Here is a 24,358-nt window from a genome sequence, read left to right as displayed (position 1 = left end):
TTTTGTCAGGGTATTTTATCATACCAGGAGAAAATGAAATCAGCATAGTAAACTAAGACTTTTCAGGCAGGCATAGCAGCCCATGCTTTAGTTCCAGTACTCAAGAGGCAGGCAGGGGCAGGAGGACCCCTCAAAGTTTAAAGCTAGCCTAAGGCTTTCCAGTGAGAGGGAAAGGGGGAAGGGGACAGAAGTGGGGAAAGAGGAGAGAAGGAGAGAAAGGGGAAGGGAACAGAAGGAGGGGACGAAGACAAGGGTCTGGCGTGGTCGGGGGAAGGGCTCAGGGAGCCGCAGGAGTCAGGATGCTCTGCTGCACTGCCTGTTCCAGGCTAATGAGGCTACTTGGGGCCTTGACTCTTTGTAAAGGATTTTGTTTTCACGGAGTGAAGAGAGGGCTCAGTGGTTACAAGTGCTTCACTGCTTTTACGGAGGACGTGTGTTCCGTGCCCGCCTCCCACACGGCGGCTGGTAAGCGTCTATAACCCCGGCTGCAGGGTACAGGACACCCCTTCCTGACCTCCAAGGCTTCCTGCACAAGGGGTGCACACACACACTTAGGCACAGAGGAGAAGATGAATAAAAGTTTAGAAAAAGAATTCTAGGATAGGCATAGAAGCCAAGGCAGGAGGATTACACATTCAAAATCTGTAATATAAGCCTCCTCAGTCACTCTTGTCATTTTATTTGCATTTATTTGATGTGGTGTGGGTGCCATTTGAGTGCAGGAGGCCAGAAGAGGGAATGGAACTGAGGTCCTCTGGAAGAGCAGCAGGACCTCGTAACCGCTGATCCATCCACTGACTGACACGCGCACACGTGTGTGTGTGTGTGTGTGTGTGTGTGTGTGTGTGTGTGTGTGTCAGAGAAAGAGAGAGAGAGAGAGAGAGAGATGTGTGTGTATGGGTTTGTGTGGTGTGGCTGTGTGGCTGTGCTTTATGTATGTGTGTCTTTATTATATGAATGGCTGTGGTGTGTGTGTGATGTGGGTCTATGATGTGTATGTCTGTGGTTTGTCTGTGGTCTTTGTAGTGTCTATGGTATATATGAGAGAGAGAGAGTGTGTGTGTGTGTGTGTGTGTGTGTATACACAAACAAAAGAGAATGTATATCCGTATGTCTACAGTGATTGTACACACACACACACACACACACACACACACACACACACTTACACACTTCTTTCCATTTGGTTGGATATTTAGAGACTGTATCAGGTCATCACATATTATAATTGTATGTTAGGTCTTATTTAACATTAGGTCATAATAACATTAAGTCAGTCATGTGAAGAGGTTTTTACTATACATGTTTTCATAAGTTCATTAATAAACATATCTGACTAATTGCTTGGATTAATTGCTTGGAATCATCTAATATTTAAAATCCAATGCGGGGGTTAAACGCATTGGCTGCTCCTGGGTTCAGTTCCCACCACCCACATGACAGATCACAATTGTGTATAATTTCAGTTCCAGAGGATCTGGCGCCTTCTTCTGACTTCCTCAGGAACTACAATCACGTAGCATACTTAAAGAGGGGAAAAATACCCGAACACATAAAGTAAAGAAAACATAAAGAAATAGCTTCCCACTAAAGCACAGCACATTGCTTGTGATTCCACCATCAGATGTGCTGTGTGGTAGGTACTGACATGCTAAGCCTGTGAACACTCACGGAGACAGCCTGACTCCACTCGAATACAGATGAAAACATGCACACACAAAGAGCACACGCATGTCAGAATGTCTGAAGTGAATGTGTGTGTGCGTGCATGTACGTGTGTGTGCATGTGCATGTGTGCGTGCGTGTGAACTGTGGCAGCATTACAGGGGTTCATCTGAGAGAATCAGTGTTACTAGTTAGTTATGTGTCTGTGTCTGTGCCTTTCAAGGGCAGAGCTAGAGCTCACAGGGGTTGTAAGCTGCCAGCGTGGATACTGGGACCCTAGGTCCTCTCCAGAGCAGTATGTGCACTTTCTGCTTAGCTGACTCTCGAGCCCCTTTTGTTTGTATTGATTCATTTACAGTGTGTCGGGTGCATGTGCACATACATGCACACACATGCACATGCATGCACAGATCAATGCTAGCTGTCTTCTCCCATCACCCTTCACCTTATTTGCTTTAAAGATTTTATGTGAGTGTCTTGCCTGCGTGTAAATATGTGCAGCACTAGAGTGCCTAGTGCCAAAGGGGACCAGAGCATGTCAGTTCCCCTGGCACCCAAGTCACAGATGACTGCGAGGTACCACATGGGTGTTTAGAACTGAAACAGGGTTCTCTGCAAGTGCAGCAAAGTTCTAAGCACTGAGCCATCTCTCCGGCCACCGTCCTCTTTACTGAACATCCCCACATCTGGAGCTCACTGGCTTGAAGGCAGGGTCTGCCTCCCCAGAGCCCACACTCCAGGCACATGGCTGTTTCCATGTGGGTCCTGGGAAGCTAAACTCAGGCTGTCCCACTTCCATGCTGAGCATCCCAGTCTTCTGACTGCCCACAGCACGGGACAGCTACACAGGGAGTGGGACGGACTGCAGAGGGAGAGAGTCTGCAGTCTAATGTTTCTTTTAATGCATGAGACTGTATGAGAGAAGAATACAAAAAATTAAGAAAAGAAAGAAAGACAGAGGGAGGGAGGGAAAGAGGGGAGAGGGAGGGAGGGAGGGAGGACAGAGGGAGTGGAAAAGTGAAGCCTCCAGGCTCTGAAGCCTTCATTTACACTGGGCGAGGTTACAGGTCCCCTCGGCAGGCACTTACATAGTATGGCTCTGCTTCTCGTTCAGTTATCTCATCCTGATAGAGAGTAAAGCACGTTGGAATCCGTCCAAACCACACGTCTCGAAGCACATCTTTGTCATCTGTCATTCTTCCAGTGGACAGAGCAGTACATATAGGCTAAGTGCTTTCTTCAACCAAGCCAAACTGGAAACAAAGAAACAGCATTAGCGAGATCCTTACAGGAATTAATGAGACCATTTCACAGGCAAAAATGAACACCCAAAAACTTCACAGAAGAAAAGGTGGAGCGGGGTGTGGGGAGGCCTCACTGATACACACCTTTAATCCCAGCACTTAGGAGGCAGAGGCCAGCCTGGTCTACGTAGTGAGTTCCAGGCCAGCCTGGGCTAGGTAGTGAAGCCCCGACTCAGAGGGGGGCGGGTGTGAAAAGAGGAAGGCAGGGAGAGAGGGAAGGAGGTAAAAGCCAGGAGTGGTACTACATGTCTGTAATTTCTATATCAGAGGGGCCAAGATAAGAATTTGAAGCAAGATTAAGCTATTCGGTAAAACAGAATCTCAAAAATGTCTGTGTGTGTGCACATGTGTGTGTGTGTGTGTGTGTGTGTGTGTGTGTGTGTGTGTGTGTATGTAATATGAGCCACATCAAAATAGAAACTATACATCTGCAAAATGTGTTTTAATGTTTCTTTTAATGTCTCCTTTCTTACAAACTGCGATGTTACAAACTTCCAAACTCCTGTCCAGCCCAGGCCCCTTCAAAGGTTTCCCCCAACCGTTCCTCCCTCAGTCCCTCACAGTCTGCTTGGACAGTCCTTCTCCCAGTTCTCCCAGTACTAGCAGTTCTAAACGATGGCAACTGTTCTAGCTGATCTGCTCAGCTCGGCTTCTCCTGGCTCGGCTGTCACCAACTGCCTCCTCTTGTCACTCTGCTACTCTTTCTACTGTCTCCTAACAATATGGTCTCTGGCTCAGCTCAGCCTCTCCTGGCTCAGCAGGCTCCCTCTCTCCCTGCTCAGCCTGTGTTCTGATTGACTGTCCTCTCTCCTCTAGCCTACTCAGTCCTCTCCTAAACCAACTGCCTTCTCTGGCCTGCTTCCCTGCCACCTGGACCCTGGGCTCCCCTCTCAGCCTCTGCTGTCTTCTCTGACCCTGGGCTCCCCTCAGCCTCTGCTGGCTTCTCTGACCCTGGGCTCCCCTCAGCCTCTGCTGTCTTCTCTGACCCTGGGCTCCTCTCAGCCTCTGCTGTCTTCTCTGACCCTGGGCTCCCCTCAGCCTCTGTTGGCTTCTCTGACCCTGGGCTCCCTCTCAGCCTCTGCTGTCTTCTCTGACCCTGGGCTCCCCTCAGCCTCTGTTGGCTTCTCTGACTCTGGGCTCCCTCTCAGCCTCTGCTGTCTTCTCTGACCCTGGGCTCCCCTCAGCCTCTGCTGTCTTCTCTGACCCTGGGCTCCCCTCAGCCTCTGCTGTCTTCTCTGACCCTGGGCTCCCCTCAGCCTCTGCTGTCTTCTCTGACCCTGGGCTCCCCTCAGCCTCTGTTGGCTTCTCCGACCCTGGGGCTCCCTCTCATCCCTCTCAGCCTCTGTTGGCTTCTCTGACCCTGGGCTCCCTCTCAGCCTCTGCTGGCTTCTCTGACCCTGGGCTCCCTCTCAGCCTCTGCTGTCTTCTCTGACCCTGGGCTCCCCTCAGCCTCTGCTGTCTTCTCTGACCCTGGGCTCCCCTCAGCCTCTGCTGTCTTCTCTGACCCTGGGCTCCCTCTCAGCCTCTGCTGTCTTCTCTGACCCTGGGCTCCCCTCAGCCTCTGCCGCCTTCTCTGACCCTGGGCTCCCCCTCCGCTCCCCCAGCCTCTGCTGTCTTCTCTGCCCCTGGGCTCCCCTCAGCCTCTGCTGTCTTCTCTGACCCTGGGCTCCCTCTCAGCCTCTGCTGTCTTCTCTGACCCTGGGCTCCCCTCAGCCTCTGCTGTCTTCTCTGACCCTGGGCTCCCCTCAGCCTCTGTTGGCTTCTCTGACCCTGGGCTCCCCTCAGCCTCTGCTGGCTTCTCTGACCCTGGCCCCCTCTCAGGCTCTGCTGTCTTCTCTGACCCTGGGCTCCCTCTCAGCCTCTGCTGTCTTCTCTGACCCTGGGCTCCCCTCAGCCTCTGTTGGCTTCTCTGACCCTGGGCTCCCCTCAGCCTCTGCTGGCTTCTCTGACCCTGGGCTCCCTCTCAGCCTCTGCTGGCTTCTCTGACCCTGGGCTCCCTCTCAGCCTCTGCTGGTTTCTCCGACCCTGGGCTCCCCTCAGCCTCTGTTGGCTTCTCTGACCCTGGGCTCCCCTCAGCCTCTGCTGGCTTCTCTGACCCTGGGCTCCCTCTCAGCCTCTGCTGTCTTCTCTGACCCTGGGCTCCCTCTCAGCCTCTGCTGGCTTCTCTGACCCTGGGCTCCCCTCAGCCTCTGCTGTCTTCTCTGACCCTGGGCTCCCCTCAGCCTCTGCTGTCTTCTCTGACCCTGGGCTCCCTCTCAGCCTCTGCTGTCTTCTCTGACCCTGGGCTCCCCTCAGCCTCTGTTGGCTTCTCTGACCCTGGGCTCCCCTCAGCCTCTGCTGGCTTCTCTGACCCTGGGTTCCCTCTCAGCCTCTGCTGTCTTCTCTGACCCTGGGCTCCCTCTCAGCCTCTGCTGGCTTCTCTGACCCTGGGCTCCCCTCAGCCTCTGTTGGCTTCTCTGACCCTGGGCTCCCCTCAGCCTCTGCTGGCTTCTCTGACCCTGGGCTCCCTCTCAGCCTCTGCTGTCCCTCTCTGACCCTGGGCTCCCTCTCAGCCTCTGCTGGCTTCTCTGACCCTGGGCTCCCCTCAGCCTCTGCTGTCTTCTCTGACCCTGGGCTCCCCTCAGCCTCTGCTGTCTTCTCTGACCCTGGGCTCCCCTCAGCCTCTGCTGTCTTCTCTGACCCTGGGCTCCCCTCAGCCTCTGTTGGCTTCTCTGACCCGGGGCTCTCCTCAGCCTCTGCTGGGCTTCTCTGACCCTGGGCTCCCTCTCAGCTTCTGCTGTCTTCTCTGACCCTGGGCTCCCTCTCAGCCTCTGCTGGCTTCTCTGACCCTGGGCTCCCCTCTCAGCCTCTGCTGTCTTCTCCGACCCTGGGCTCCCTCTCAGCCTCTGTTGGCTTCTCTGACCCTGGGCTCCCCTCTCAGCCTCTGCTGTCTTCTCTGACCCTGGGCTCCCCTCTCAGCCTCTGCTGGCTTCTCCGACCCTGGGCTCCCTCTCAGCCTCTGTTGGCTTCTCTGACCCTGGGCTCCCTCTCAGCCTCTGTTGGCTTCTCTGACCCTGGGCTCCCCTCAGCCTCTGCTGTCTCTTTCTATCTTCTCCTATTCCTAGAAGTCAGGGGCAACCAAAGCTGAAGGTCCTGGGGTCAAGCGGCTCTCTAGGGCCAGGTGACCAGCAACTGGGGATCTTTTAAAGGGCCAGGCACACAAAGTAAACCACACCACATACTCCTGTTACTTTTTCAAGCCCAGTAGACTCTTATCACTCACCTAAGAGAGAGCCTTGTACCTATGCCCTATGATCTTAATCTAATTCCAAAGATTATTCACATAGTTACACTCGCCTCATCCAATACATTTAACCTCTCCTAATCACACATATCATTCCTCCTGAAAGAAATAAAGGGTATTTGCCTCAAGCTGCAGATGAGCTCAGCTGACAGTGCATAGCAATCAAGAGCTGGCATTGGTGATGCAAGCCTATAAACCTCATGGGTGCAGCCTGGGCCACAGGAGCCCCTGCCAAGCAAGCAAGCAAGCAAGCCAGCCAGCCAGCCAGCCAGCCAGCCAGCCAGCCAGCCAGCCAGCCAGCAAGCAAGCAAGCAAGCAAGCGGCAAGCCAGCAAGCGGCAAGCAAGCAAGCAAGCGAGCGAGCGAGCCAGCCAGCCAGCCAGCCAGCCATCAAACAACAACAAAAAGCCCTTTATTAAGCCTAGTCCCCTTTCTAAATTCCATCAGATCCATGACTTGGCCCCACCAGTATTTCCAGCCGTAATGATTACACTCCTCTCTGTGGCCCCCTAAGTATCTGGTCCCTGTGCTCCGACTTCCAGCCTAGTGCTTACGCTGCTTTTCTCCAACTCTCTCTCCATTGTGAAGTCAAAACCCTCAGCCCCTATGAGATACTCTTCCAACTCACAACAGTCCCTACTCTCAGGGAGCGCTAACTGCACACGAGGAGAGGACCAGGGAAGGGCTGAGGTCTGAGATGCCCCAGGGTCCACCCATGCTCACGCTCCATGCCACCTGTGTACATGATGAGAGACACACGGCTGGTAACGCACAGAGCAACCCAAGGAAGTGCTACCTGAGTGTAAGGGTCACGACACAACCGATACAGTGTTGGGCAGTTGATTCCACAACTCAGTATAATGCATAATGAAAAATTAATTGCATGGTTCCCTCCAAAATTATGGGCCTAGGTGGTTATCAATTTAAAATTCCTTTTAGATGTATTACTTTATGTTTATGGATGTTTTGTCTACATACACACATGTATGTGTGTGCAACACATGTAGTCCGGGTGCCCTGAAGAGTCCAGAAGAAGGTGTCAGAACCCCCTGAACTGAAGTTACAAAGGTTGTGAGCCACCACGCAGGTGCTGGGAACTGAGCTTGTTGCAAAAGCAGCAAACGTTCTGGTGGCCGAGCCATCTCCCGCACGACATCAATACAACACTGAGGTGCATCGGGAGCTGGTTTTAATCCTTTCTCTAGGCCAAACAGTTAGGGACTGTCCCCAGCTAACCCACAGTTAAAGATCAGCCAGACGCAGGTCATCCACACGTAAGCAGACTGCAAGAGGTTTGTCAAAGCACTGGGCATCTGTCAGCTCAGGAAAGACCCTGGTACGTATCTCCCAGTGCTAATGTTTACTAATCTGTACAAGGACCTTACACAAGGGATATGCATATGCCAATCTCATTCAGGACCACAGTCACAATTCGAATTCATGCAAGCCTGAATTCTATACATGAAGAAAAACTTCTGCATGTACAAATCATTCGAATCAACGTGCTGAGAACAGGAAGCCCCTCGTTACTTCCTCACTAGGTTAGCAGTTGATCTTTAGAATAAATGTCCAGACTGGAGAGATGGCTCAGCAGGTCAGAATGCCCACTGAGCTTCCAGAAGACCTGAGGTCTTTCCAGCACCCAGTCTGAATGGCTCACAACTGTAATTCCAGTTCTAGAAGATCCAATTCCCTGTTCTGGCCTTTCTGGGCACCCACAAATGTATCATAAATTCGAATGAAACACTGAAAAAAATAAACACTAAACACCTAAGTAAAATAAATGGACACAGGAGGCAGACAGCCCACAGAACGGGGGTCATTACCAGCTACACTCAGATGAGGGCTAACATCCAAACTTACAGAGAACTGCAGAAATTAAACACCAAGGAAAGAAAACTGCCAGTTAGCAAGTGGGCACATAAACATGAGTATTCACTGCTCAAAAATGAACACAAATGGCCAATAACTTTTTTTTTTAAATAATGTGATTTTTCTGGATTTATTATATTTATTTAAGTACACTGTTGCTGTCCTCAGACACACCAGAAGAGGGCATCAGATCACATTACAGATGGTTGTGAGCCACCATGTGGTTGCTGGGAATTGAACTCAGGACCTCTGGAGGAGCAGTCAGTGCCCTTAACTGCTGAGCCATCTCTCCAAGGGAACACAAATTAAAAGTACTCTCAGAGCACCTCACCAATGGCTACCCACCATGAGTAACTATGACAACAAATGCTGGAGAGGATGTGCAGAGAAAAGAACCTTAACCACTATTAGTGGGGTACAAAACAATGCAGCTGTTGTGAAACTCAGTCTGAGGAGCCCTTTCGTTTCTGGTTACACCCTAGCACAGAAGTGTCTGCAGCATCATCTTTATTATGGCTTTATTCATTACAGCAAGAAGTGAAATCAACCTCACTGCCATCAACACATAAAGGGACAAGAAAATTGATATATATATAAATATAATTATATGTACATACACACACACACAAATATATATAATGGAATACCGTTCAGCTCTAAAGAAAAACGAAGTCACAAAATTTGCAGGAAAATTGACGGACTTAAAATATACATTATTAAGCAAGGTCACACAATCTCAGAAGAAAAAAACCACATTTCCTCCTTACATGCAGAATCTAACATTCTCTCTCTCTCTCTCTCTCTCTCTCTCTCTCTCTCTCTCTCTCTCTCTCTCTCTCAGTGTGTGTGTGTGTGAATACACATACATGTAGGTACAGTACCATATGAAAGAGAACAAGAAAGGCTAACATTAGGGATGAAGGAATGAATGCAGGCAGTAAACACACCTGGAGAAAGAGGGCAGAATGTAGCTGGTTTTCAGTTCTAACTCTATCATGGCTTTTGTTTTTGTTTTTAACCTCGGTGGTGGGTAAGTACACAAAACAGTGAAAATATAAAATCCAATGTGGATGGGTAATGTTGGTGCACACCTTTAATTCCAGCAGTGGGAGGCAGAGGCAGGCAGGGATGTGTGAGTTCGAGGCCAGCCTGGTCTACAGAGTGAGTTCCAGGACAGCCAGGGCTACACAGAGAAGCCCCGTCTAAAAACCAAAAATAAGTAAAAAGTAAGGAAACAGTAAATGAATACAGTCCAATGTGAGAAGCCACAGCTTCTGTTGCAGACAACCACTCTCTATGCAGCCCAGTCTGGCCTGGGACCCACAGGGATCAGCCCATCTCTTCGGGTCTTGCTGTTAGGTTTTTTCCTTTGTTTATCAACTTGACACCAGCTGGAGTCACCTGACAGAGGGAACTTCAACTCAAAATGCCACCATCAGATTAGCCTGCGGGCAAATCTGTAGGGCATTTTCTTGATTTGTGACATGGAAGGGTCCAGCTCATTGGGGGCAATCCTGTCCCTGGAAAGGTGGTCCTCGGGTGTATAAAGGAAGCTGAGGCCTGGTGCTGGCCGCACAGATCTTTAATCCCAGCATCCAGGAGGTGGAGGTAGGTGGGTCACATAGTGAGCTCCAGGATAGCCAGGGCTATGGACAGAAACACTGCCTCAATAAAACAAAGAAGAAAGCAAACTGAGTAAGGCAGGAGGAACGAGCTGGTAAGCAGTATTCCTGGGTGGTCTCTGCTTCCGCTCCTCCCTTCAGGTTCCTGCCCTGACGTCTGTCTGACCAACAGTTACCTGGAAATATAAAATGAAACAAACTCTTTCTGCCCCCAGCATCGTGTTTTATCACAGCAGTAGAAACGCGCCTAAGACACGCTAACAGGTACATCTAAAGTCAATGCTATCAAGTGGTTCTGGGGATACTGACATATCCAGTCAGCTGTCAGCTATGACTCTCTCTCAAGAGAAAACAACTAAAAACCTCTTTAAGGTAACGGACTTGAAGAAAACGATCCAGTTTTAAAGTATTCTGTTTGTCTCACTTGCTTTCTGTAGTACCATCTCAAAAGCACCGCCTTAGACAAACTAGGCAAGTACTCTACCATTTGACTTGCAACTTAAATGTTCAAAGAGGCCTGTAATTAAAGCTACTCAACAGGCTGGGCAGGAGGACCATAAGTTCAAGGCTTGGGGCCACAGAGTAAAGTCAAGGCCAGCATGGGAAACTTAGTGAACCCTGCTGCAAAAAGAAAGCGAGCCTTCGAGATAGAGCTCAGTGATAGCGTGCTTGCCTAGCAAACCTGATGGCCTATATAAAGTAGGAAGCCGTAGCATTTGTAACCAACTGGCGGCTACAACGCCTGCTCAAGAGGAAACAGTCAGAGTCCCTTTATAAACTTAACTCGTTTACGGTCAAGTTGTGAGACACAAACAGTAATTCATGGCACATGGGATGGTGTCTCCTTAAATTCACAAACGCTGAATTCTAGATCTTGGGTTCAATCCCTGTTAAAACACACACACATACACACACACACACACACACACACACACACACAGGTACGTGTCACTATCAATATGCTCACAGCCTTTCTTCTCAGAAAATGCAGGAAGAAAATAATTGACAGTAAAGGCCCAAGGCTACACTGAGAAGACTCTTTCCCTTCCCAAGAAGTAAACACCCAACTGGTAGGAGGCCAAACACTGTTCTAGACAGACGATCACACAGACCAAAGCACCGTGCCTAGGCGGCTTCTCTCCCTGTCTGATGCCCAGGGCACTTGACCACTTTGTTCTCTCCCTGTCATTCTCTTCTGCTCTTCTTCTCCTTCCTGTATGAGAACAAAGAACAGCCAACACTCTCTCCTCCAAGAAGATACAAGGATAGATTTTTTGAGGAATGAAAAATACCTCAAAACTCAATTACAGGCAAGGCTTTTTGTTTTGTTTTGTCTGTCTATTTTTTAAAGAGAGGGTTTCACTAGGTAGCCCTGGCTGTGTTGGAACCCACTCTAGATCAGTCTGGCCTTGAATTCAGAGAGTTCTGGGAGGGCAGCACCATGCCCAGGGAGGCCTGGGCTTTGACATCTTGTAATCCAGCCATGTTTATGCACATTCTACAGTAGCTACACACACCAAGAAATAAATTAGACGCTCATATCCTATCTGCACTTCTGACTTTTTGCTTTTAGTTTTTGAGACACGGTTTTAAACTGTGGCCCAGACAGAACTTCAACTCTCAATCGCCCTGAAGACCCCCCATTGCTGGCCACACTGGCTACTGTTCAATGTATATATTTGGACTTCAGGGAAGACGCTGACTGAGCAAGGCAGATCAGCTAAATGGAGCACGGTATTGTTGACATACATTTTGTAAACTAAACTGCTGAAGAGATTAGTGGAATGCAAACAGGGCTACTCATTATTCATATGCACTCAATATTAATAAATACTCATCTAGGGGCTGTGGGATGGTTCAGTGGTTAAGAGCACTGTCGCTCTTCCAGAAGAACTAGGTTCAATTCCCAGCACATCACCAGGCAGATCACTACTATCTGCAATTCTAGCTCAGAGATCTGACACCTCTGACCTCCACTGATACTGGAACACAGGTGCACACACCCAATATGCATGATATTATTATTATTATTATTATTATTATTATTATTATTATTATTATTCGTTAGAGAAAAGTTTACCTATAAGAATTTTATGTCTCTGGTCTAATAAATCTACTTTAAATGTATAAGCAAAATTGGTGATGTCATTTTCTATTGACCTTAAGTAAGTTAACACGTCTGTTTTCTCACTTATGAAGTGGAAAACAGCACTACCACATTAGCCATGAACGAAGCAATCAATTTATTCGGCATACGACTGTAATTTCAGCACCTAGGAAACAGGAGTACAAGTTCCCAGCAAGCCTGGGCTATCAACAAACTATACCCCAAAAGCGAGTGGGGAGAGGCAGAAGGGACCAGGGATGTGGCTAAGTGGTGGACACCTGATTAGTCTTCATGAGGTTCTGGGCTCCAACACACACACACACACACACACACACACACACACACACACGGCTTTAGGAATTAAGAATAATTAAAAACATAAAGACAAATGAGAACTTTATCAATAAAGTATATTAGTTAGGGTTTCTATCGCTGAGACAAAACGGCGTGACCAAGAAGCAATGTGAGGAGGAAAAGGCTTATTCAGCTTACACTTCCACATCACTGTTCCTCATGAAAGGAAGCCTGGGCAGGAACTCAAACATGGCAGGAACCTGGAGGCAGGAGCTGATGCAGAGGCCATGGAGGGTGCTACTCACTGGCTTGCTCCCCCTGGCTTGCTCAGTTTGCTCTCTTGAAGAACCCAGGACCACCCAGAGCTCAGGGATGGCACCACCCACAATAGGCTGGACCCTCCCCCACTGGCCACTAATTGAAAAAAAAAAAAATGCCTTACAGCTGGGTCTCAAAGGAGTCATTTCCTGAACTGAGGATCCTTCCTCACTGATGACTCTACTTTGTGACACGTCGACACAAAACCAGCCAGTGCAGAAAGTAAGTAAATTCTAAAAACCATGCATCACACACTGCTAAAATAAAATTCAATATAACCAAGCTAAGAGATGGCTCGGCCGTTAAGATCGGTTAACAACAGGTGTCTGACCTCCACCTCGAACTCCAGCCCCAGGGACCCAGCCCCAGGGATCTCTGCGTCTGAGCGCCTGCACTCATGCTCACATAGTAAAATGCTCTAAAAAACATTAAATCTAGTCAGTAAACCTTGATCCTTTGATAGGCCAAGGTGGGTGGTATGTACTAGGTGAATACAGAAAACTCTTATAACTTCAGGCACCCGGGGCACTGGTGGTGCACACCTTTAATCCCAGCACTTGGGAGCCAGAGGCAGGTGGATCTCTGTCTGAGGCCAGCCTGGGCTACAGGGTGAGTTCCAGGACACCCAGGGCCACGGAGAGAAACCCCGTCTCAAAAACAAAACAGAACAAAATAAAAGCCTAAGCAACCCACCAACACCCCTCAGTCACTAGCAGGACACAGTGGCCCCTTTGAACCCTGTTCAGAAAGTCTAACCCCATGTGTAGGTGAGCTCCTGCCATGACTGCATGTGCTGGGCTCCTCTGCTCCACCTTCCAATGTGGGAACACTCATGCCCGGCTCCAAAAGCCTTTCTCCTACGCACGGACAGGGTGGGTCATCCTCTTCCTTCATGGACGCACCATTATTTCTCCTCTTCTACAGAACCGACAAGCTTGTTTAAAGTGTTCATCTGTACACACGCCACCTTCAGGGGTCAGTTCAGCATTCCCCTGGGGAAAGGACTGTACGTCACACACCATCTTCCTCCTGACACCCGGAGCACTGTCACAGCAGGACACAAAGACATCATCCAGATCTTTCAATTATTTTCAGGAGTACGTGAACCCACCAAATTATGTGGATTAGAAGAAAACCAGATAGTCACACATGGGAAAGGGGTCAGGAGTAGGGTTTGTAGCCCCGAGAGGGTGGGGGCCACGGAACAACAGAAACTCACCCTGTAGCATAGGCTTGCCTTGGATTTCTATCCTGCTTCTCTCCCAAGCTGGGATTACAAATGCGCTCTGCTCAGCCTCAGACCAGTTTCAAATCTCTAGAAACACTGCATTATTTCATACCACCTCACACTGGCTGACAGCCTCTATGTTCTCATTTGATGATATAAATGAGATAAATGATAAACTGTTCTATAGTACTGCACTTTGCTTACAGTCTCCACCCACCCCTCAACCCCCTCCCAGCTTCCTGAGCGTTTCAGAGTCCACCCATGGGCTCAGGGCAACCTGAGGCACGAGCAGCCTCTCTTGGTAGCCTTATCCCTGAAGAAAACGGTCTCTCCCTCTCCAGAAGCCACAGCTGCTCAGCTCCAGGAACTTCCTGAGCCTCGCCCCTCCCCTCCCCTTCCAGGGATGCTGGGTGCCTTGCTCTTGTACAGGTCTTGCCCATGGAGCAGCAGAAAGATCATGTATGTAAAGATTCTGTCCTGTCCAATAAGTCTACTTCCTCTGGTTCTGTAAGAGCTTATGAGGAGGAAGAGGAATTAAATATTAGTGGATCTGTAGTATTCAAAGAATTCTAAAATACTTAGAACTTTGGGGTTGAGGAAAGGCTGTTGGTAAAGTACCTGCTGGGAAAGTTCAGATGCTCAGTCAGGGGTGGTGCATCAGGATGGAGACACCTCGGTGAGAGCACCTCAGCAAACCCCTATAGCTACCTCCTACCCCTACACACTCATGCCCCCCACATGTGTGCAAACACACATGTATACAGCACACAATCACACAATCAATAAGTAGACAAAATAATAAATACACTTGGCACTTAAAGGATGGCAATGAACAGTCAAAGAAAGCGCCCCACGCTTCACCTTACAATAGGTTCTTCCCCTCAGAAGAGAATTTAAATTAAAAAATACAAATGGAGCAAGGTGTGGTGCTCAATACCCATAATCCTAGTGCTCAGGAAGTGGAGGCAGGAGGATTGAGAAGTCACAGCTGGCTTTGGCTATCTACCAAGTTCAGGGCCAGCCTGGGCTAGGTGAGATCCCATCTCAAAAGTGCAAAAGGAAACTAAGTAAGTTGGAAGAGTATCTAATATGTAACCTCCTCACACCGCAGCTGAGGCGCATGGTAAACACGGAGCAGGCTGTGTATCCTGTGAACCCGCACACCTACTGCGGCTGTGAGACCACAGAGAATCTTAACACATCTGGCTCCCAGGCCTGAAGGGAGCACTCCAACATCCAAGTACAGGGTACAGCGCAGCAGAACAGTGCTTGTCCAGCGTATATGAGGCCCTAAGTTCAATTCCCAGCACTGAAGAAAGGGGGCGGGGTGAGGGGGGACCACTTTATTTGCCAGAAATAGTGACGTGCAGTTAATTCTGGTGCTTCGGAAGCTGAGACAGAAAGATCACTACTCTTAGGTCAACCCCGGTTACTGTGCCTGGATTTTTGTCAACTTGACACAAAGTTAGATATTTCAGAGAAGAAATTTTAATTTAGAAAATGTCCCCATAAGACTGGCTTTTAGGCAAGTCTAGAGGACATCTTCTTGAGACACAGTTGATGTAGAAGGGCCCCTTCCACTGAGGGCAGGCAGTGTGATGTGGCAGGGCCCCCTGCCCCGAGGGCAGGCAGTGCCACACCTGGTCTAAGACAGCAGGCTGAGCAAGCAGCGGGGTAAGTGGGTAAGCGGGCAAGCGGGTAAGCGGGTAAGCGGGTAAGCAAGCGGGCAAGCAGTTTTCCTCCAAGGGCTCTGCTTCACTCCCTGACCCAGGTTCCTGCCCTGACTTCCCATCAAGACCTCTGTGATTTCAGGACACAGAGCTGAAATAAACCCTTTCCTCCCCAAGCTGCTTTTGAACTCAGCAGTAGGGTAATGCTGAAGATACAAATGAGTAAGACAGAGCCTGGGCTACATGACAAGACCCTACTTCAAAGATCCTAAAAATCCAAGTAGTTCCTAACTGTGCCTGGCACTGTATCACAAAGTCACCATAAAGCTGGAAACAGCTCTGATGAGCCACACTCAGGACCGTATCTATCTAAAGGTGAGCATGCAGAAGCAACACGGGCCAACACTTTAGTAAGCTTTGCCTGGGACTAGTATTCCAGAGTTAAGGCTGTAAAGGCTTCAGGAGCACATGTGACCCCAGTCCAGTCTCCTTTTCCCATGGGATGAAATTACTTCTCAAATCACAAGGTTGTTCCAGTGGGGAAAACCTACAGTGAATATAAAGAGACGGTGGCCGATGCAAGGAAATGCAAGCAATTCCCTTACTGTCAATCCTGTGGAAGCTCATGGAACACATCACAGGAAAAGCAGGAAGGATGTCAATTCTATCCAGCCTAGAGAACCTGTGAGGTTTGTAAGAGGTGAAATGGGTCAAGGGTCTCAGAGCTGTGCATGGAGGGCAAACCTGGGGGTAAGAGGTTAAACAGGAGCAATTTAGCAACTGAGGCATTGCTAACATGTGTACTGGACCTAGGACAAAGTGGGCTGGCAGGAGACACACATCTTCCCAGGTATATGGCAGGAGACACAAGCCTTCCCAGGTATATGACAGGAGACACAAGCCTTCCCAGGTATATGACAGGAGACACAAGCCTTCCCAGGTATATGAGAGGAGACACACACCTTCCCTATATGGAAGGAGACGTACGCCTTCCCAGGTATAGGGCAGGAGACATATGCCTTCCCAGGTAAATATGGCAGGAGACATACACTTTCCCAGGTATATATGGCAGGAGACATATGCCTTCCCAGGTATATATGGCAGGAGACATATGCCTTCCCAGGTATATATGGCAGGAGACACATGCCTTCCCAGGTATATATGGCAGGAGACATACGTCTTCCCAGGTATATATGGCAGGAGACATACACCTTCCCAGGTATATGACAGGAGACATATGCCTTCCCAGGTATATATGGCAGGAGATGTACGCCTTCCCAGGTATATATGGCAGGAGACATATGCCTTCCCAGGTATATATGGCAGGAGACATACGCCCTCCCAAGTATATATGGCAGGAGACATATGCCTTCCCAGGTATATATGGCAGGAGACATATGCCTTCCCAGGTATATATGGCAGGAGACATACGCCTTCCCAAGTATATATGGCAGGAGACATACGCCTTCCCAGGTATATGACAGGAGACACACACCTTCCCAGGTATATAGCAGGAGACGTATACCTTCCCCAGGTATATGGGAAACTGTCCAGTAATGGAGAGTGGCCAGTCTCTCCTTCAACTGCAAACAGCTTCAGACATGGGTCTCTGGTAATGTCTAGTGCCTCTACATTCCTCCAATCCACCCATTCCCCTACTTTCCTGTACCACTCACCCAGAGCTTCCCCAGTTTTCCAGTCTCCTCCCTTTCCTTCTGCTGTCTCATGACCCTCTTTCTATTTCCTCTTAAACCTATGCTTCAGTCAATCTCAGCGAGGGATTCACTGACTGGTTCTATCTACCCTGGGGTAGGGAGAAAGAGGAGAGGATTTTATGTTCCTTCTGTGTCTCCTGTGTGCCTCCCTCCCTCCTAAAGGAAACATGCACCAACTTTCAAACAACTTTAAATACCAAATATACTTGTTACAACTTCCATTTTCACCTTCATCTTGGACTCCTGAACTTGTTTCACAAGTGTTTTCCTGTACACTGGCACTGCCATTTGGAAGTTTAACACCTGCACAACTGAGGCTGGCCTCAGGTCTTCCTCTCTTCCACGCCACATCCTCCTCCACTACAGAAGCAGAAACCCCACTAGTCTGTTGCTCTGTCTACCCACCTTACAATTATCCCTAATTCTTCTTCCTTAGAAACTAAAATCTAATCATTCCCAACCACACAGACCCAAGCCACTCTGACCTCTATTTCTGCAGTCAACATGGCAATCAGATACTTTCAAAACTCAACTTAGGTCAGTCTGCTCCTGACTCAAACTTTTCTCATTAAAAATAAAAACTGGAAGCCAGGCAGTGATGGCCCAAACCTTCAATCCCAGCACTTGGAAGGTAGAGGCAAGAAGATCCCTGTAATGAGCACAGTTAAAAAAGAAAGAAAAAGCCTTTAGCCACTACACCTAAGAACTCAGTTACGTCACTTACTCCAGATAACCAGACACAGTTCTAGAACCCCACTAGACGGTATATAAGCAGAGACCAAGAGCAATACTCTGTTCTTACTTCTGGAAAGATGCTACCTTGATCTGCTCAGTGGCTGTAGAGTTGACCCCCTCCCCCCACTCCCCCACATGCTGACCATTCAATCAGAGACTTCTGTTAGAGCCTGGACCTTCACCTAAGATACACAGAACAGGTGAGCAGCCTTAGGAAGCTAGGCATAGGACCACAGTTAGGAACTGAGAATGTGAACATTGTGTAATGACCCTCAGCATGATAAAATATAACTTTTGTATACTATGTGTAACTACTTTCTTGTTCCCGACAATCTCTGTGAGTTCAAGGCCAGCCTGATCCACAAAGCAAGTTCCGGGACATCCAGGGCTGTTACACAGAGAAACCTTGTTTGGAAAAAGAGAGAGAGTAAAAGATAGTAAAAAGGTGATGGTGGTGTATGCTTTTAATTTCAGCTCTGGGAGGCAGAGGAAAAGTGGATCTCTGAGTACAACTGCCAGTCTGGTCTACACAGCAAGTTCCAGAACAGTCAGGAATACACAAAGGAACCTTGTACAGAAAGACAAAGAGATAGGGGAAGGAAAAGAGAGGAAAGGAAAGGAAGGGTGTGAGGAAGAAATCTGAACTTTTAATCCCAGCCCTGAGAAGGCAGAGGCAATTGGATCTCTGAATTTAAGTCCGGCCTGATACAAGGTCACAGAGTGAGATCCTGTCAGAGAGCAAGAGAGAGAGAGAGAGAGAGACAGACAGACAGAGACAGAGAGAGAGAGAAAGAATACAGGCTGCACTTGCAGAGGACATGGGTTTGGTTCCAGGCTAGCACCCTTCAGTAAACAGCTCAGGGGCTCCTTGATGGGCACTAGGCATGAATACAAGGGGCATACGTATATGCAGGCCAAACATTTGCTCACATTAAGATTAAAACATAAAAAAATTAAGATTTTACAGAGCCCCACAAGGACCCGGAACTGGCTAGTAGGCTCCAACGGCCTTTCCATGGGGCTTAGCTTCACTCGAATACCTTTTCTATGGACTGCACTAACCCTGTGCCTTCCATTTTATTGGTTTATCCTTTTTCTAGAACTTTCTATCACCTGGAATATATTCCCCCGTCTCCCCGGACAGGTGCTCACTGTGTCACCCTGGCCTAGAACTCACTATGCAGACCAGGCTAGCATCCTGAGTACTAGGGGTTAATGACAAGCACTTCAAGTGTGTGTGTGTGTGTGTGTGTGTGTGTGTGTGTGTGTGTGTGTGTGTGTGCTCCTTTTTCAGACAGGGTCTTGCTCTGTAGTCAGGCTGGCCTCCAACCCAAGGCAATCTTCCTACCTCAGCTTGTCTAGCACAAGGACTAGAAGCTTGGGCCATCACAGTTGGGTTTTGTTGTTTTCCTATGGGCCTCAAAACTGGGCTCAAAGTACATTTAAAGTTACAGTGACATTCTACCTGTCATGACAATGACCATAAAACAATGTTCTCAAATTCAATTCAAACAATAACTTTAATGAAATCAGGATATCTGACTCAAGTACTCGGTCTCAAGGACCCAAGATAGTTATCAGTTGAATTCTAGAGTGCTTTAGACAGTCAGTTGTCCCTGGGGTTCTGATTAGTGAAAACATGCTATGCTTCCTCAGGAAAAAGAACGCTACATGCTTCGGGAGAAAAATCTACACGCCACCCGGCTTCTTAGGTTCCTCAAGTTTATATTCTTTGAGAGTAATTCCAACAAAGTAAATAAACGAAAGTGTTCTACTAACAGAAAAGTGCATTTTTTAGTATTAAGTACTATTTTAAAACTGGGACTCAAAGAACGGCATTGAAGATAAAGTCTGCGTTTAGATAGAACCGATAAGCACCGAAATAATTCCGATTTAAATACCTCGCACTAAAACGCAAGTTTAACTTGAGCCTCGGACTCGAGGCTACATTTCCTACCTTAGGAAGGAACTGACATACTACCTACCCAAAGGGACAGCTAGGCTGCCCAAGGGCTCCCGGGCCGGTGTCTCGCCAACCCCACCTCCGCCCAGCGGCACCGCCTCCCCCGCCATCGCCTCCGGGTGCGCTCTTTACACCGGCCGCTTGCCCGCAGCCCTTGCCCGGTCACCCTCTGCCACACACTTCCGTGCCCCGGACACACACGCATGAGCTTTACCCGAGGTGCCGGCTCTGCTCCGGCTTCCCGCAGCGCGGAAGACGCTCGGTCGGGTTGGGTCTACCGGGATCACAGCGTCCTGCAGAGGCGCAGGAGCAGAAGTCCCAGTGCGCGCGCAGCCGCACAGAGCGCCGCCGCCGGGGGTCAGAAAACAGCCCAGCGGGCACTTCCGCCCTCCGAACCAGAGCGAACCGCAGCGCCGGTAGCCCACCGTAAGTCCAGTCACCCTCGGCGCCCGGAGATGACGTCACCCGCCCACGTGGCCAGCGCCCCTCCCTCTGAGTTCCGCCCAACCGGGCAAGACCCGAGCTGCTCCTGAGCGTGCGCAGAGACAAGGAGCGCCTGAGCTCGCATTGAGTCCGCTGGTTTCCTTCTCGGACCAACAGAACGCGGACGTTGGTGTTCCCGGTAGTCAGTTGTGGAAGAACAGAGAAATAAAGGACCCTGAGACGTCGGCTGCCGCGGTAGCGGCGTTTTTCTCTTCCTCACAAAACAGTATTGTAAAAACCTTACTTTTAAGAGTGATTGGGGTGGTTTGGTTGGGCTAGAGTCAGGACAGAAGTGTCAAGCTGCAACTGCAGCAGGTCTGGGACTTAAGGAGTTTATCTCGGGCTGCTCAGCCTCCCAAGTGCGAGAACTGCAGACGCGAGCCACCACACCTGGCTTTCAAGGTAAACCACATTCATTTGCTCAGGAGAACCTGCCCACTCCTGTAGGACCACAGCAGCCATTAGTGGCTGTATTTAACCCCAACTGGTAAAAGTACCAAAGCCTCCCTTACCTCTAAGAGTACCTTTCCTACTCTTCTTGTTTTGAAAATAAAAAGTAAACCTATCTCTAAAGAGTACTTGAGCTGGGTCTGTACTCACCAAACATTTTAACAACAACAACAACCTCCACCTCCACCTCCTCCTCCTCCTCCTCCTCCTCCTCCTCCTCCTCCTCCTCCTCCTCCTCCTCCTCCTCCTCCTCCTCCTCCTCCTCCTTTCCTCCTTCCTCCTTTCTCCTCCCTCTTCTCCTTCCTCCTCTTCTTCTTTTCTCTCCCGCCCCTTACCCCAGGAGCGAGTGGGGTTCCAAGCAGATCATAAGAGATGGTTATTGGAACTCCCGGTGCTGTAGTTACAGGCAGTTGTGAGGCACCCAGTGCAGGCGTTGGAAATGATTTTAGTCTTTTGCAAGAGCAGCGAGCAACTTAACTACATTGGTGTGTGGGCATTTCTCTAGCCTTTTTTTTTTCTTTCCGTTCTTCCTCTCTCCTTTTTCCGGTTTGAGACAAGTTCCATGCAGCGCTGCCAGGGCACCTTGCTCTGACGGCAGCACCAGAACATGGTCAGAGCCATGAATCTAAAGGCAGTGTTACCTGAAGAAACCCAAGGTGATCTTGTCAGTCTTCCGTTCAGGAGAAGCTGGGTTGACTTTTCTAAGGCTCTAACTAATGTAGTTTGGTGCCATAGTCTGGTAATTCTGGCGATGGATCTTGTACCAGTGTCCATGTCCTGGCCAGTACTTAATAAAACTGCTTTGAATTTGGCTCAAATTTTGTCGTAATGGTCGTACTCTTGCCCCATGGAATTAACACCGTTCTTTTGTGAGGTTCCCTGAGCCTTGATGTCCCTTTTATGGCTGAGCATACAATAGTCATTTTTTTTTCCACAGTGCTTAGACCAGTTATGATCTCAGCTAGTCACTGATTACTGAGTTTATAGTAGTAGGGATTTTTGCTTTGAGTAGGTGGAGTGGATGAGAACTGTGCCTTTTGAACTTTGGACTGGTATTCTTACAAAAAAAAAAAAAAACCCTACATTTTCCCCAAGTATTATAAACATTTATTAAGGAGTCTCATTGTAAAACAAGCCTGTTTTTCACTCAAGATAAATCACTGATGATACTGACATGTTCAATCACTCAAAGTCCCTTGGAAGCAGATTTTACTTTATTACTTCTTAAATTCTAGAGAACAATCACACTATTATCCAGTGTGATTTCTACACATTTCCAAACAGACTATACCTCATTCAATAATACTGAAGAAATATTTCTTAATTCCCCTTAGATGACTTTTGACTTGCCTCTGGTTTAGTTTTAAGTACCTCAGGCAGGAGGGTCTCCTGAGCAAATGAACATGGTTTACCGTGAAAGCCAGGGGTGGTGGCTCACGTCTGCAGTTCTCGCACTTGGGAGGCTGAGGAGTCTGAGATCATGATCTGAGCTTGGAGTTAGAATCACACACTTGTTAATACTGTTAATATTTCACCACAATACAAAAGGAATTAAGATTTAGCAGTATCTAAAGTATCCCTCATATGAAAGGCTGTGGGTCCGAACTGTCCAGTTATAAAATTATCCCGATGCATAATAAAAAGGGGGATGCAAGATGCAATCCAGGACCACGGGAAGCTCAAGAAGAAGGATGACCGAAATGTGGATGCTCCCACTCCACAAACATATCCATAGGAGGGCATAGGGAGGCAAAGTTTAAAACAGAGACAGAAGGAACACCCATTCAGAGCCTGCCCCACATGTGGCCCATACATATGCAGCCACCAAACTAGATAAGATTGATGAAGCTAAGAAGTGCAAGCTGACAGGAACCGGATATAGATGTCTCTTGAGAGACACATCCAGAGCATCTCCAATACAGAGGTCAATGCTAGCAGCAAACCACCGAACTGAGAACGGGACCCCCTTTGGGGTAATTAAAGGAGGGATTGAAAGAACTGAAGGGGCTTGCAACCTCATAAGAACAACAATACCAACCAACCAGAGGATCCAGGGACTAAACCACTACCCAAAGACTATACATGGACTGACCCTGGGTTCCAACTGCGTATGTAGCAGAGAATAGCCTTGTTGGGGCACCAGTGGAAGGGGAAGCCCTTGGTCTTGCCAAGGTTGAACCCCCAGTGCAGGGGAATGTCGGGGTGGAGGGTAGTAAGGAGAGGTGGATCGGGAAGAGTACCTTTATGGGGGAGGGAGAGGGGATGAGGGCTTATAGACAGGAAACCGGCAAAGGGAATAACATTTGAAATGTAAAAAAAGAAATATATCCAATAAAAAACCCACAAAAACAAAAAAATAAAAAGGGATCTTGGGGGCTACTGTTTTGATATACTCAGTTCTAGTATAGGTCTAAGAATTCCAAAACATTTAAATGAACCCACAGTCTTCTAAAGATCTCTAATAACTCAAAGGGGAAAAGATGAATGAATTCAACAAAGGCCATCTTCAGAAGAATACAGTGAGGAAGAAGGTAGAATAGAAAACTCATCACACAGATAAAAGTCAAAGCTTGTAAATTTCCACAAGCAACCTAAAATTCTAGTTTGCTATAGCAGTAGCTGCAATCTTTAAAACACAAATATATAATTAAGTAGCTGCAGTGATTAATCACTTTTCTCAAAAGTATTAGTTATGTAACTGTAGAATTAATTTTCATTTTTTTCTCATACAATATATTTTGATTATAGTTTCCTCTCTCCCTCCCACTGTTCCTCCTAGTACCTCCCCAACTCCCTTGTCCCCTCTGGATCCATTCCCTTTCCAGCTTCTAAGACATAACAGCCAAACACAACAAGATCAAATATAATAAAATGAAGCAAAACCACCCATATCATAGTTGGACACTGCAACTCAACAGGAGGAAGAGAGTCCCAAGAGTCAGAGATTCACTTGTTCTTACAGCCAGGAGTTTCATAAAAATACTAAGACAATAGCATATATATACATATACATACACACACATATATACATACACACATATATACATACAAACACATATATACATACACACATATATATACATACATACATACATACACACACACAGACACACACATATATACATACATACACACATATACACACACATACACACACACATATATACACATACACACAGACACACACATATATACACACATACACACACATATACATACATACACACACACATACACACACACACACACACACACACGAGTGTGGGCGTGCGTGAATGCGTGTGATACTAAGCACTGGTACAGACTGGTGAAGCCCTGTGCTTGCTGCTTCAGTCTCTGTGAGCTCAGATGCACCCTGCTCAGTTGATTCTGAAGGTCTTGTTATCCTAGGGTCCTCTATGACCCTAGGCTCCTACACTCTTCCTGCCTCCCCTTCACAGGCTTCCCTGAGCTATGAGGAGAGAGATTTGATGGAGGTCTCCAATTCAGACTCTCTCCACATACTATCTGGCTGTGGTTCTCTGCATCTGTTCTCATCTTCTCTGAGGATGACTGGAAAAGGCACCGATCTATGAGTATAGCAGAGTATCATTAGGAATCAGTTTAATATCTATCCACCCACCCACCACCCACCCACCCCCCCCCCATCC

General features: G+C 48.2%; 1 protein-coding gene across 2 annotated transcripts in view; it reads right to left on the bottom strand.

Annotated features, from left to right (window-relative positions):
- Positions 1 to 21,533, bottom strand: part of Atg5 (autophagy related 5) — a 96,370-nt gene extending 74,837 nt beyond the window's left edge. Inside the window, exons 1-2 of one of the 2 annotated variants that reach the window (XM_032888519.1) lie at positions 21,350 to 21,533; positions 2,754 to 2,918 (exon numbers count right to left, since the gene is read on the bottom strand). In XM_032888519.1, the coding sequence (XP_032744410.1) occupies positions 2,754 to 2,861 (108 nt within the window). In that variant the 5' untranslated portion in view covers positions 2,862 to 2,918; positions 21,350 to 21,533. Of the gene's footprint in view, positions 1 to 2,753; positions 2,919 to 19,989; positions 20,249 to 21,349 lie in introns of those variants that run through there. The other variant, XM_032888518.1, reaches the window with a different exon arrangement.
- Positions 21,534 to 24,358: the final 2,825 nt, after the last annotated feature.

Source organism: Rattus rattus, chromosome 18, assembly GCF_011064425.1.
Source record: "Rattus rattus isolate New Zealand chromosome 18, Rrattus_CSIRO_v1, whole genome shotgun sequence".
Taxonomy (NCBI): domain Eukaryota; kingdom Metazoa; phylum Chordata; class Mammalia; order Rodentia; family Muridae; genus Rattus; species Rattus rattus.
Note: the sequence above shows the minus strand (reverse complement) of the source record. Positions and strands in the feature narration are given on the sequence as shown.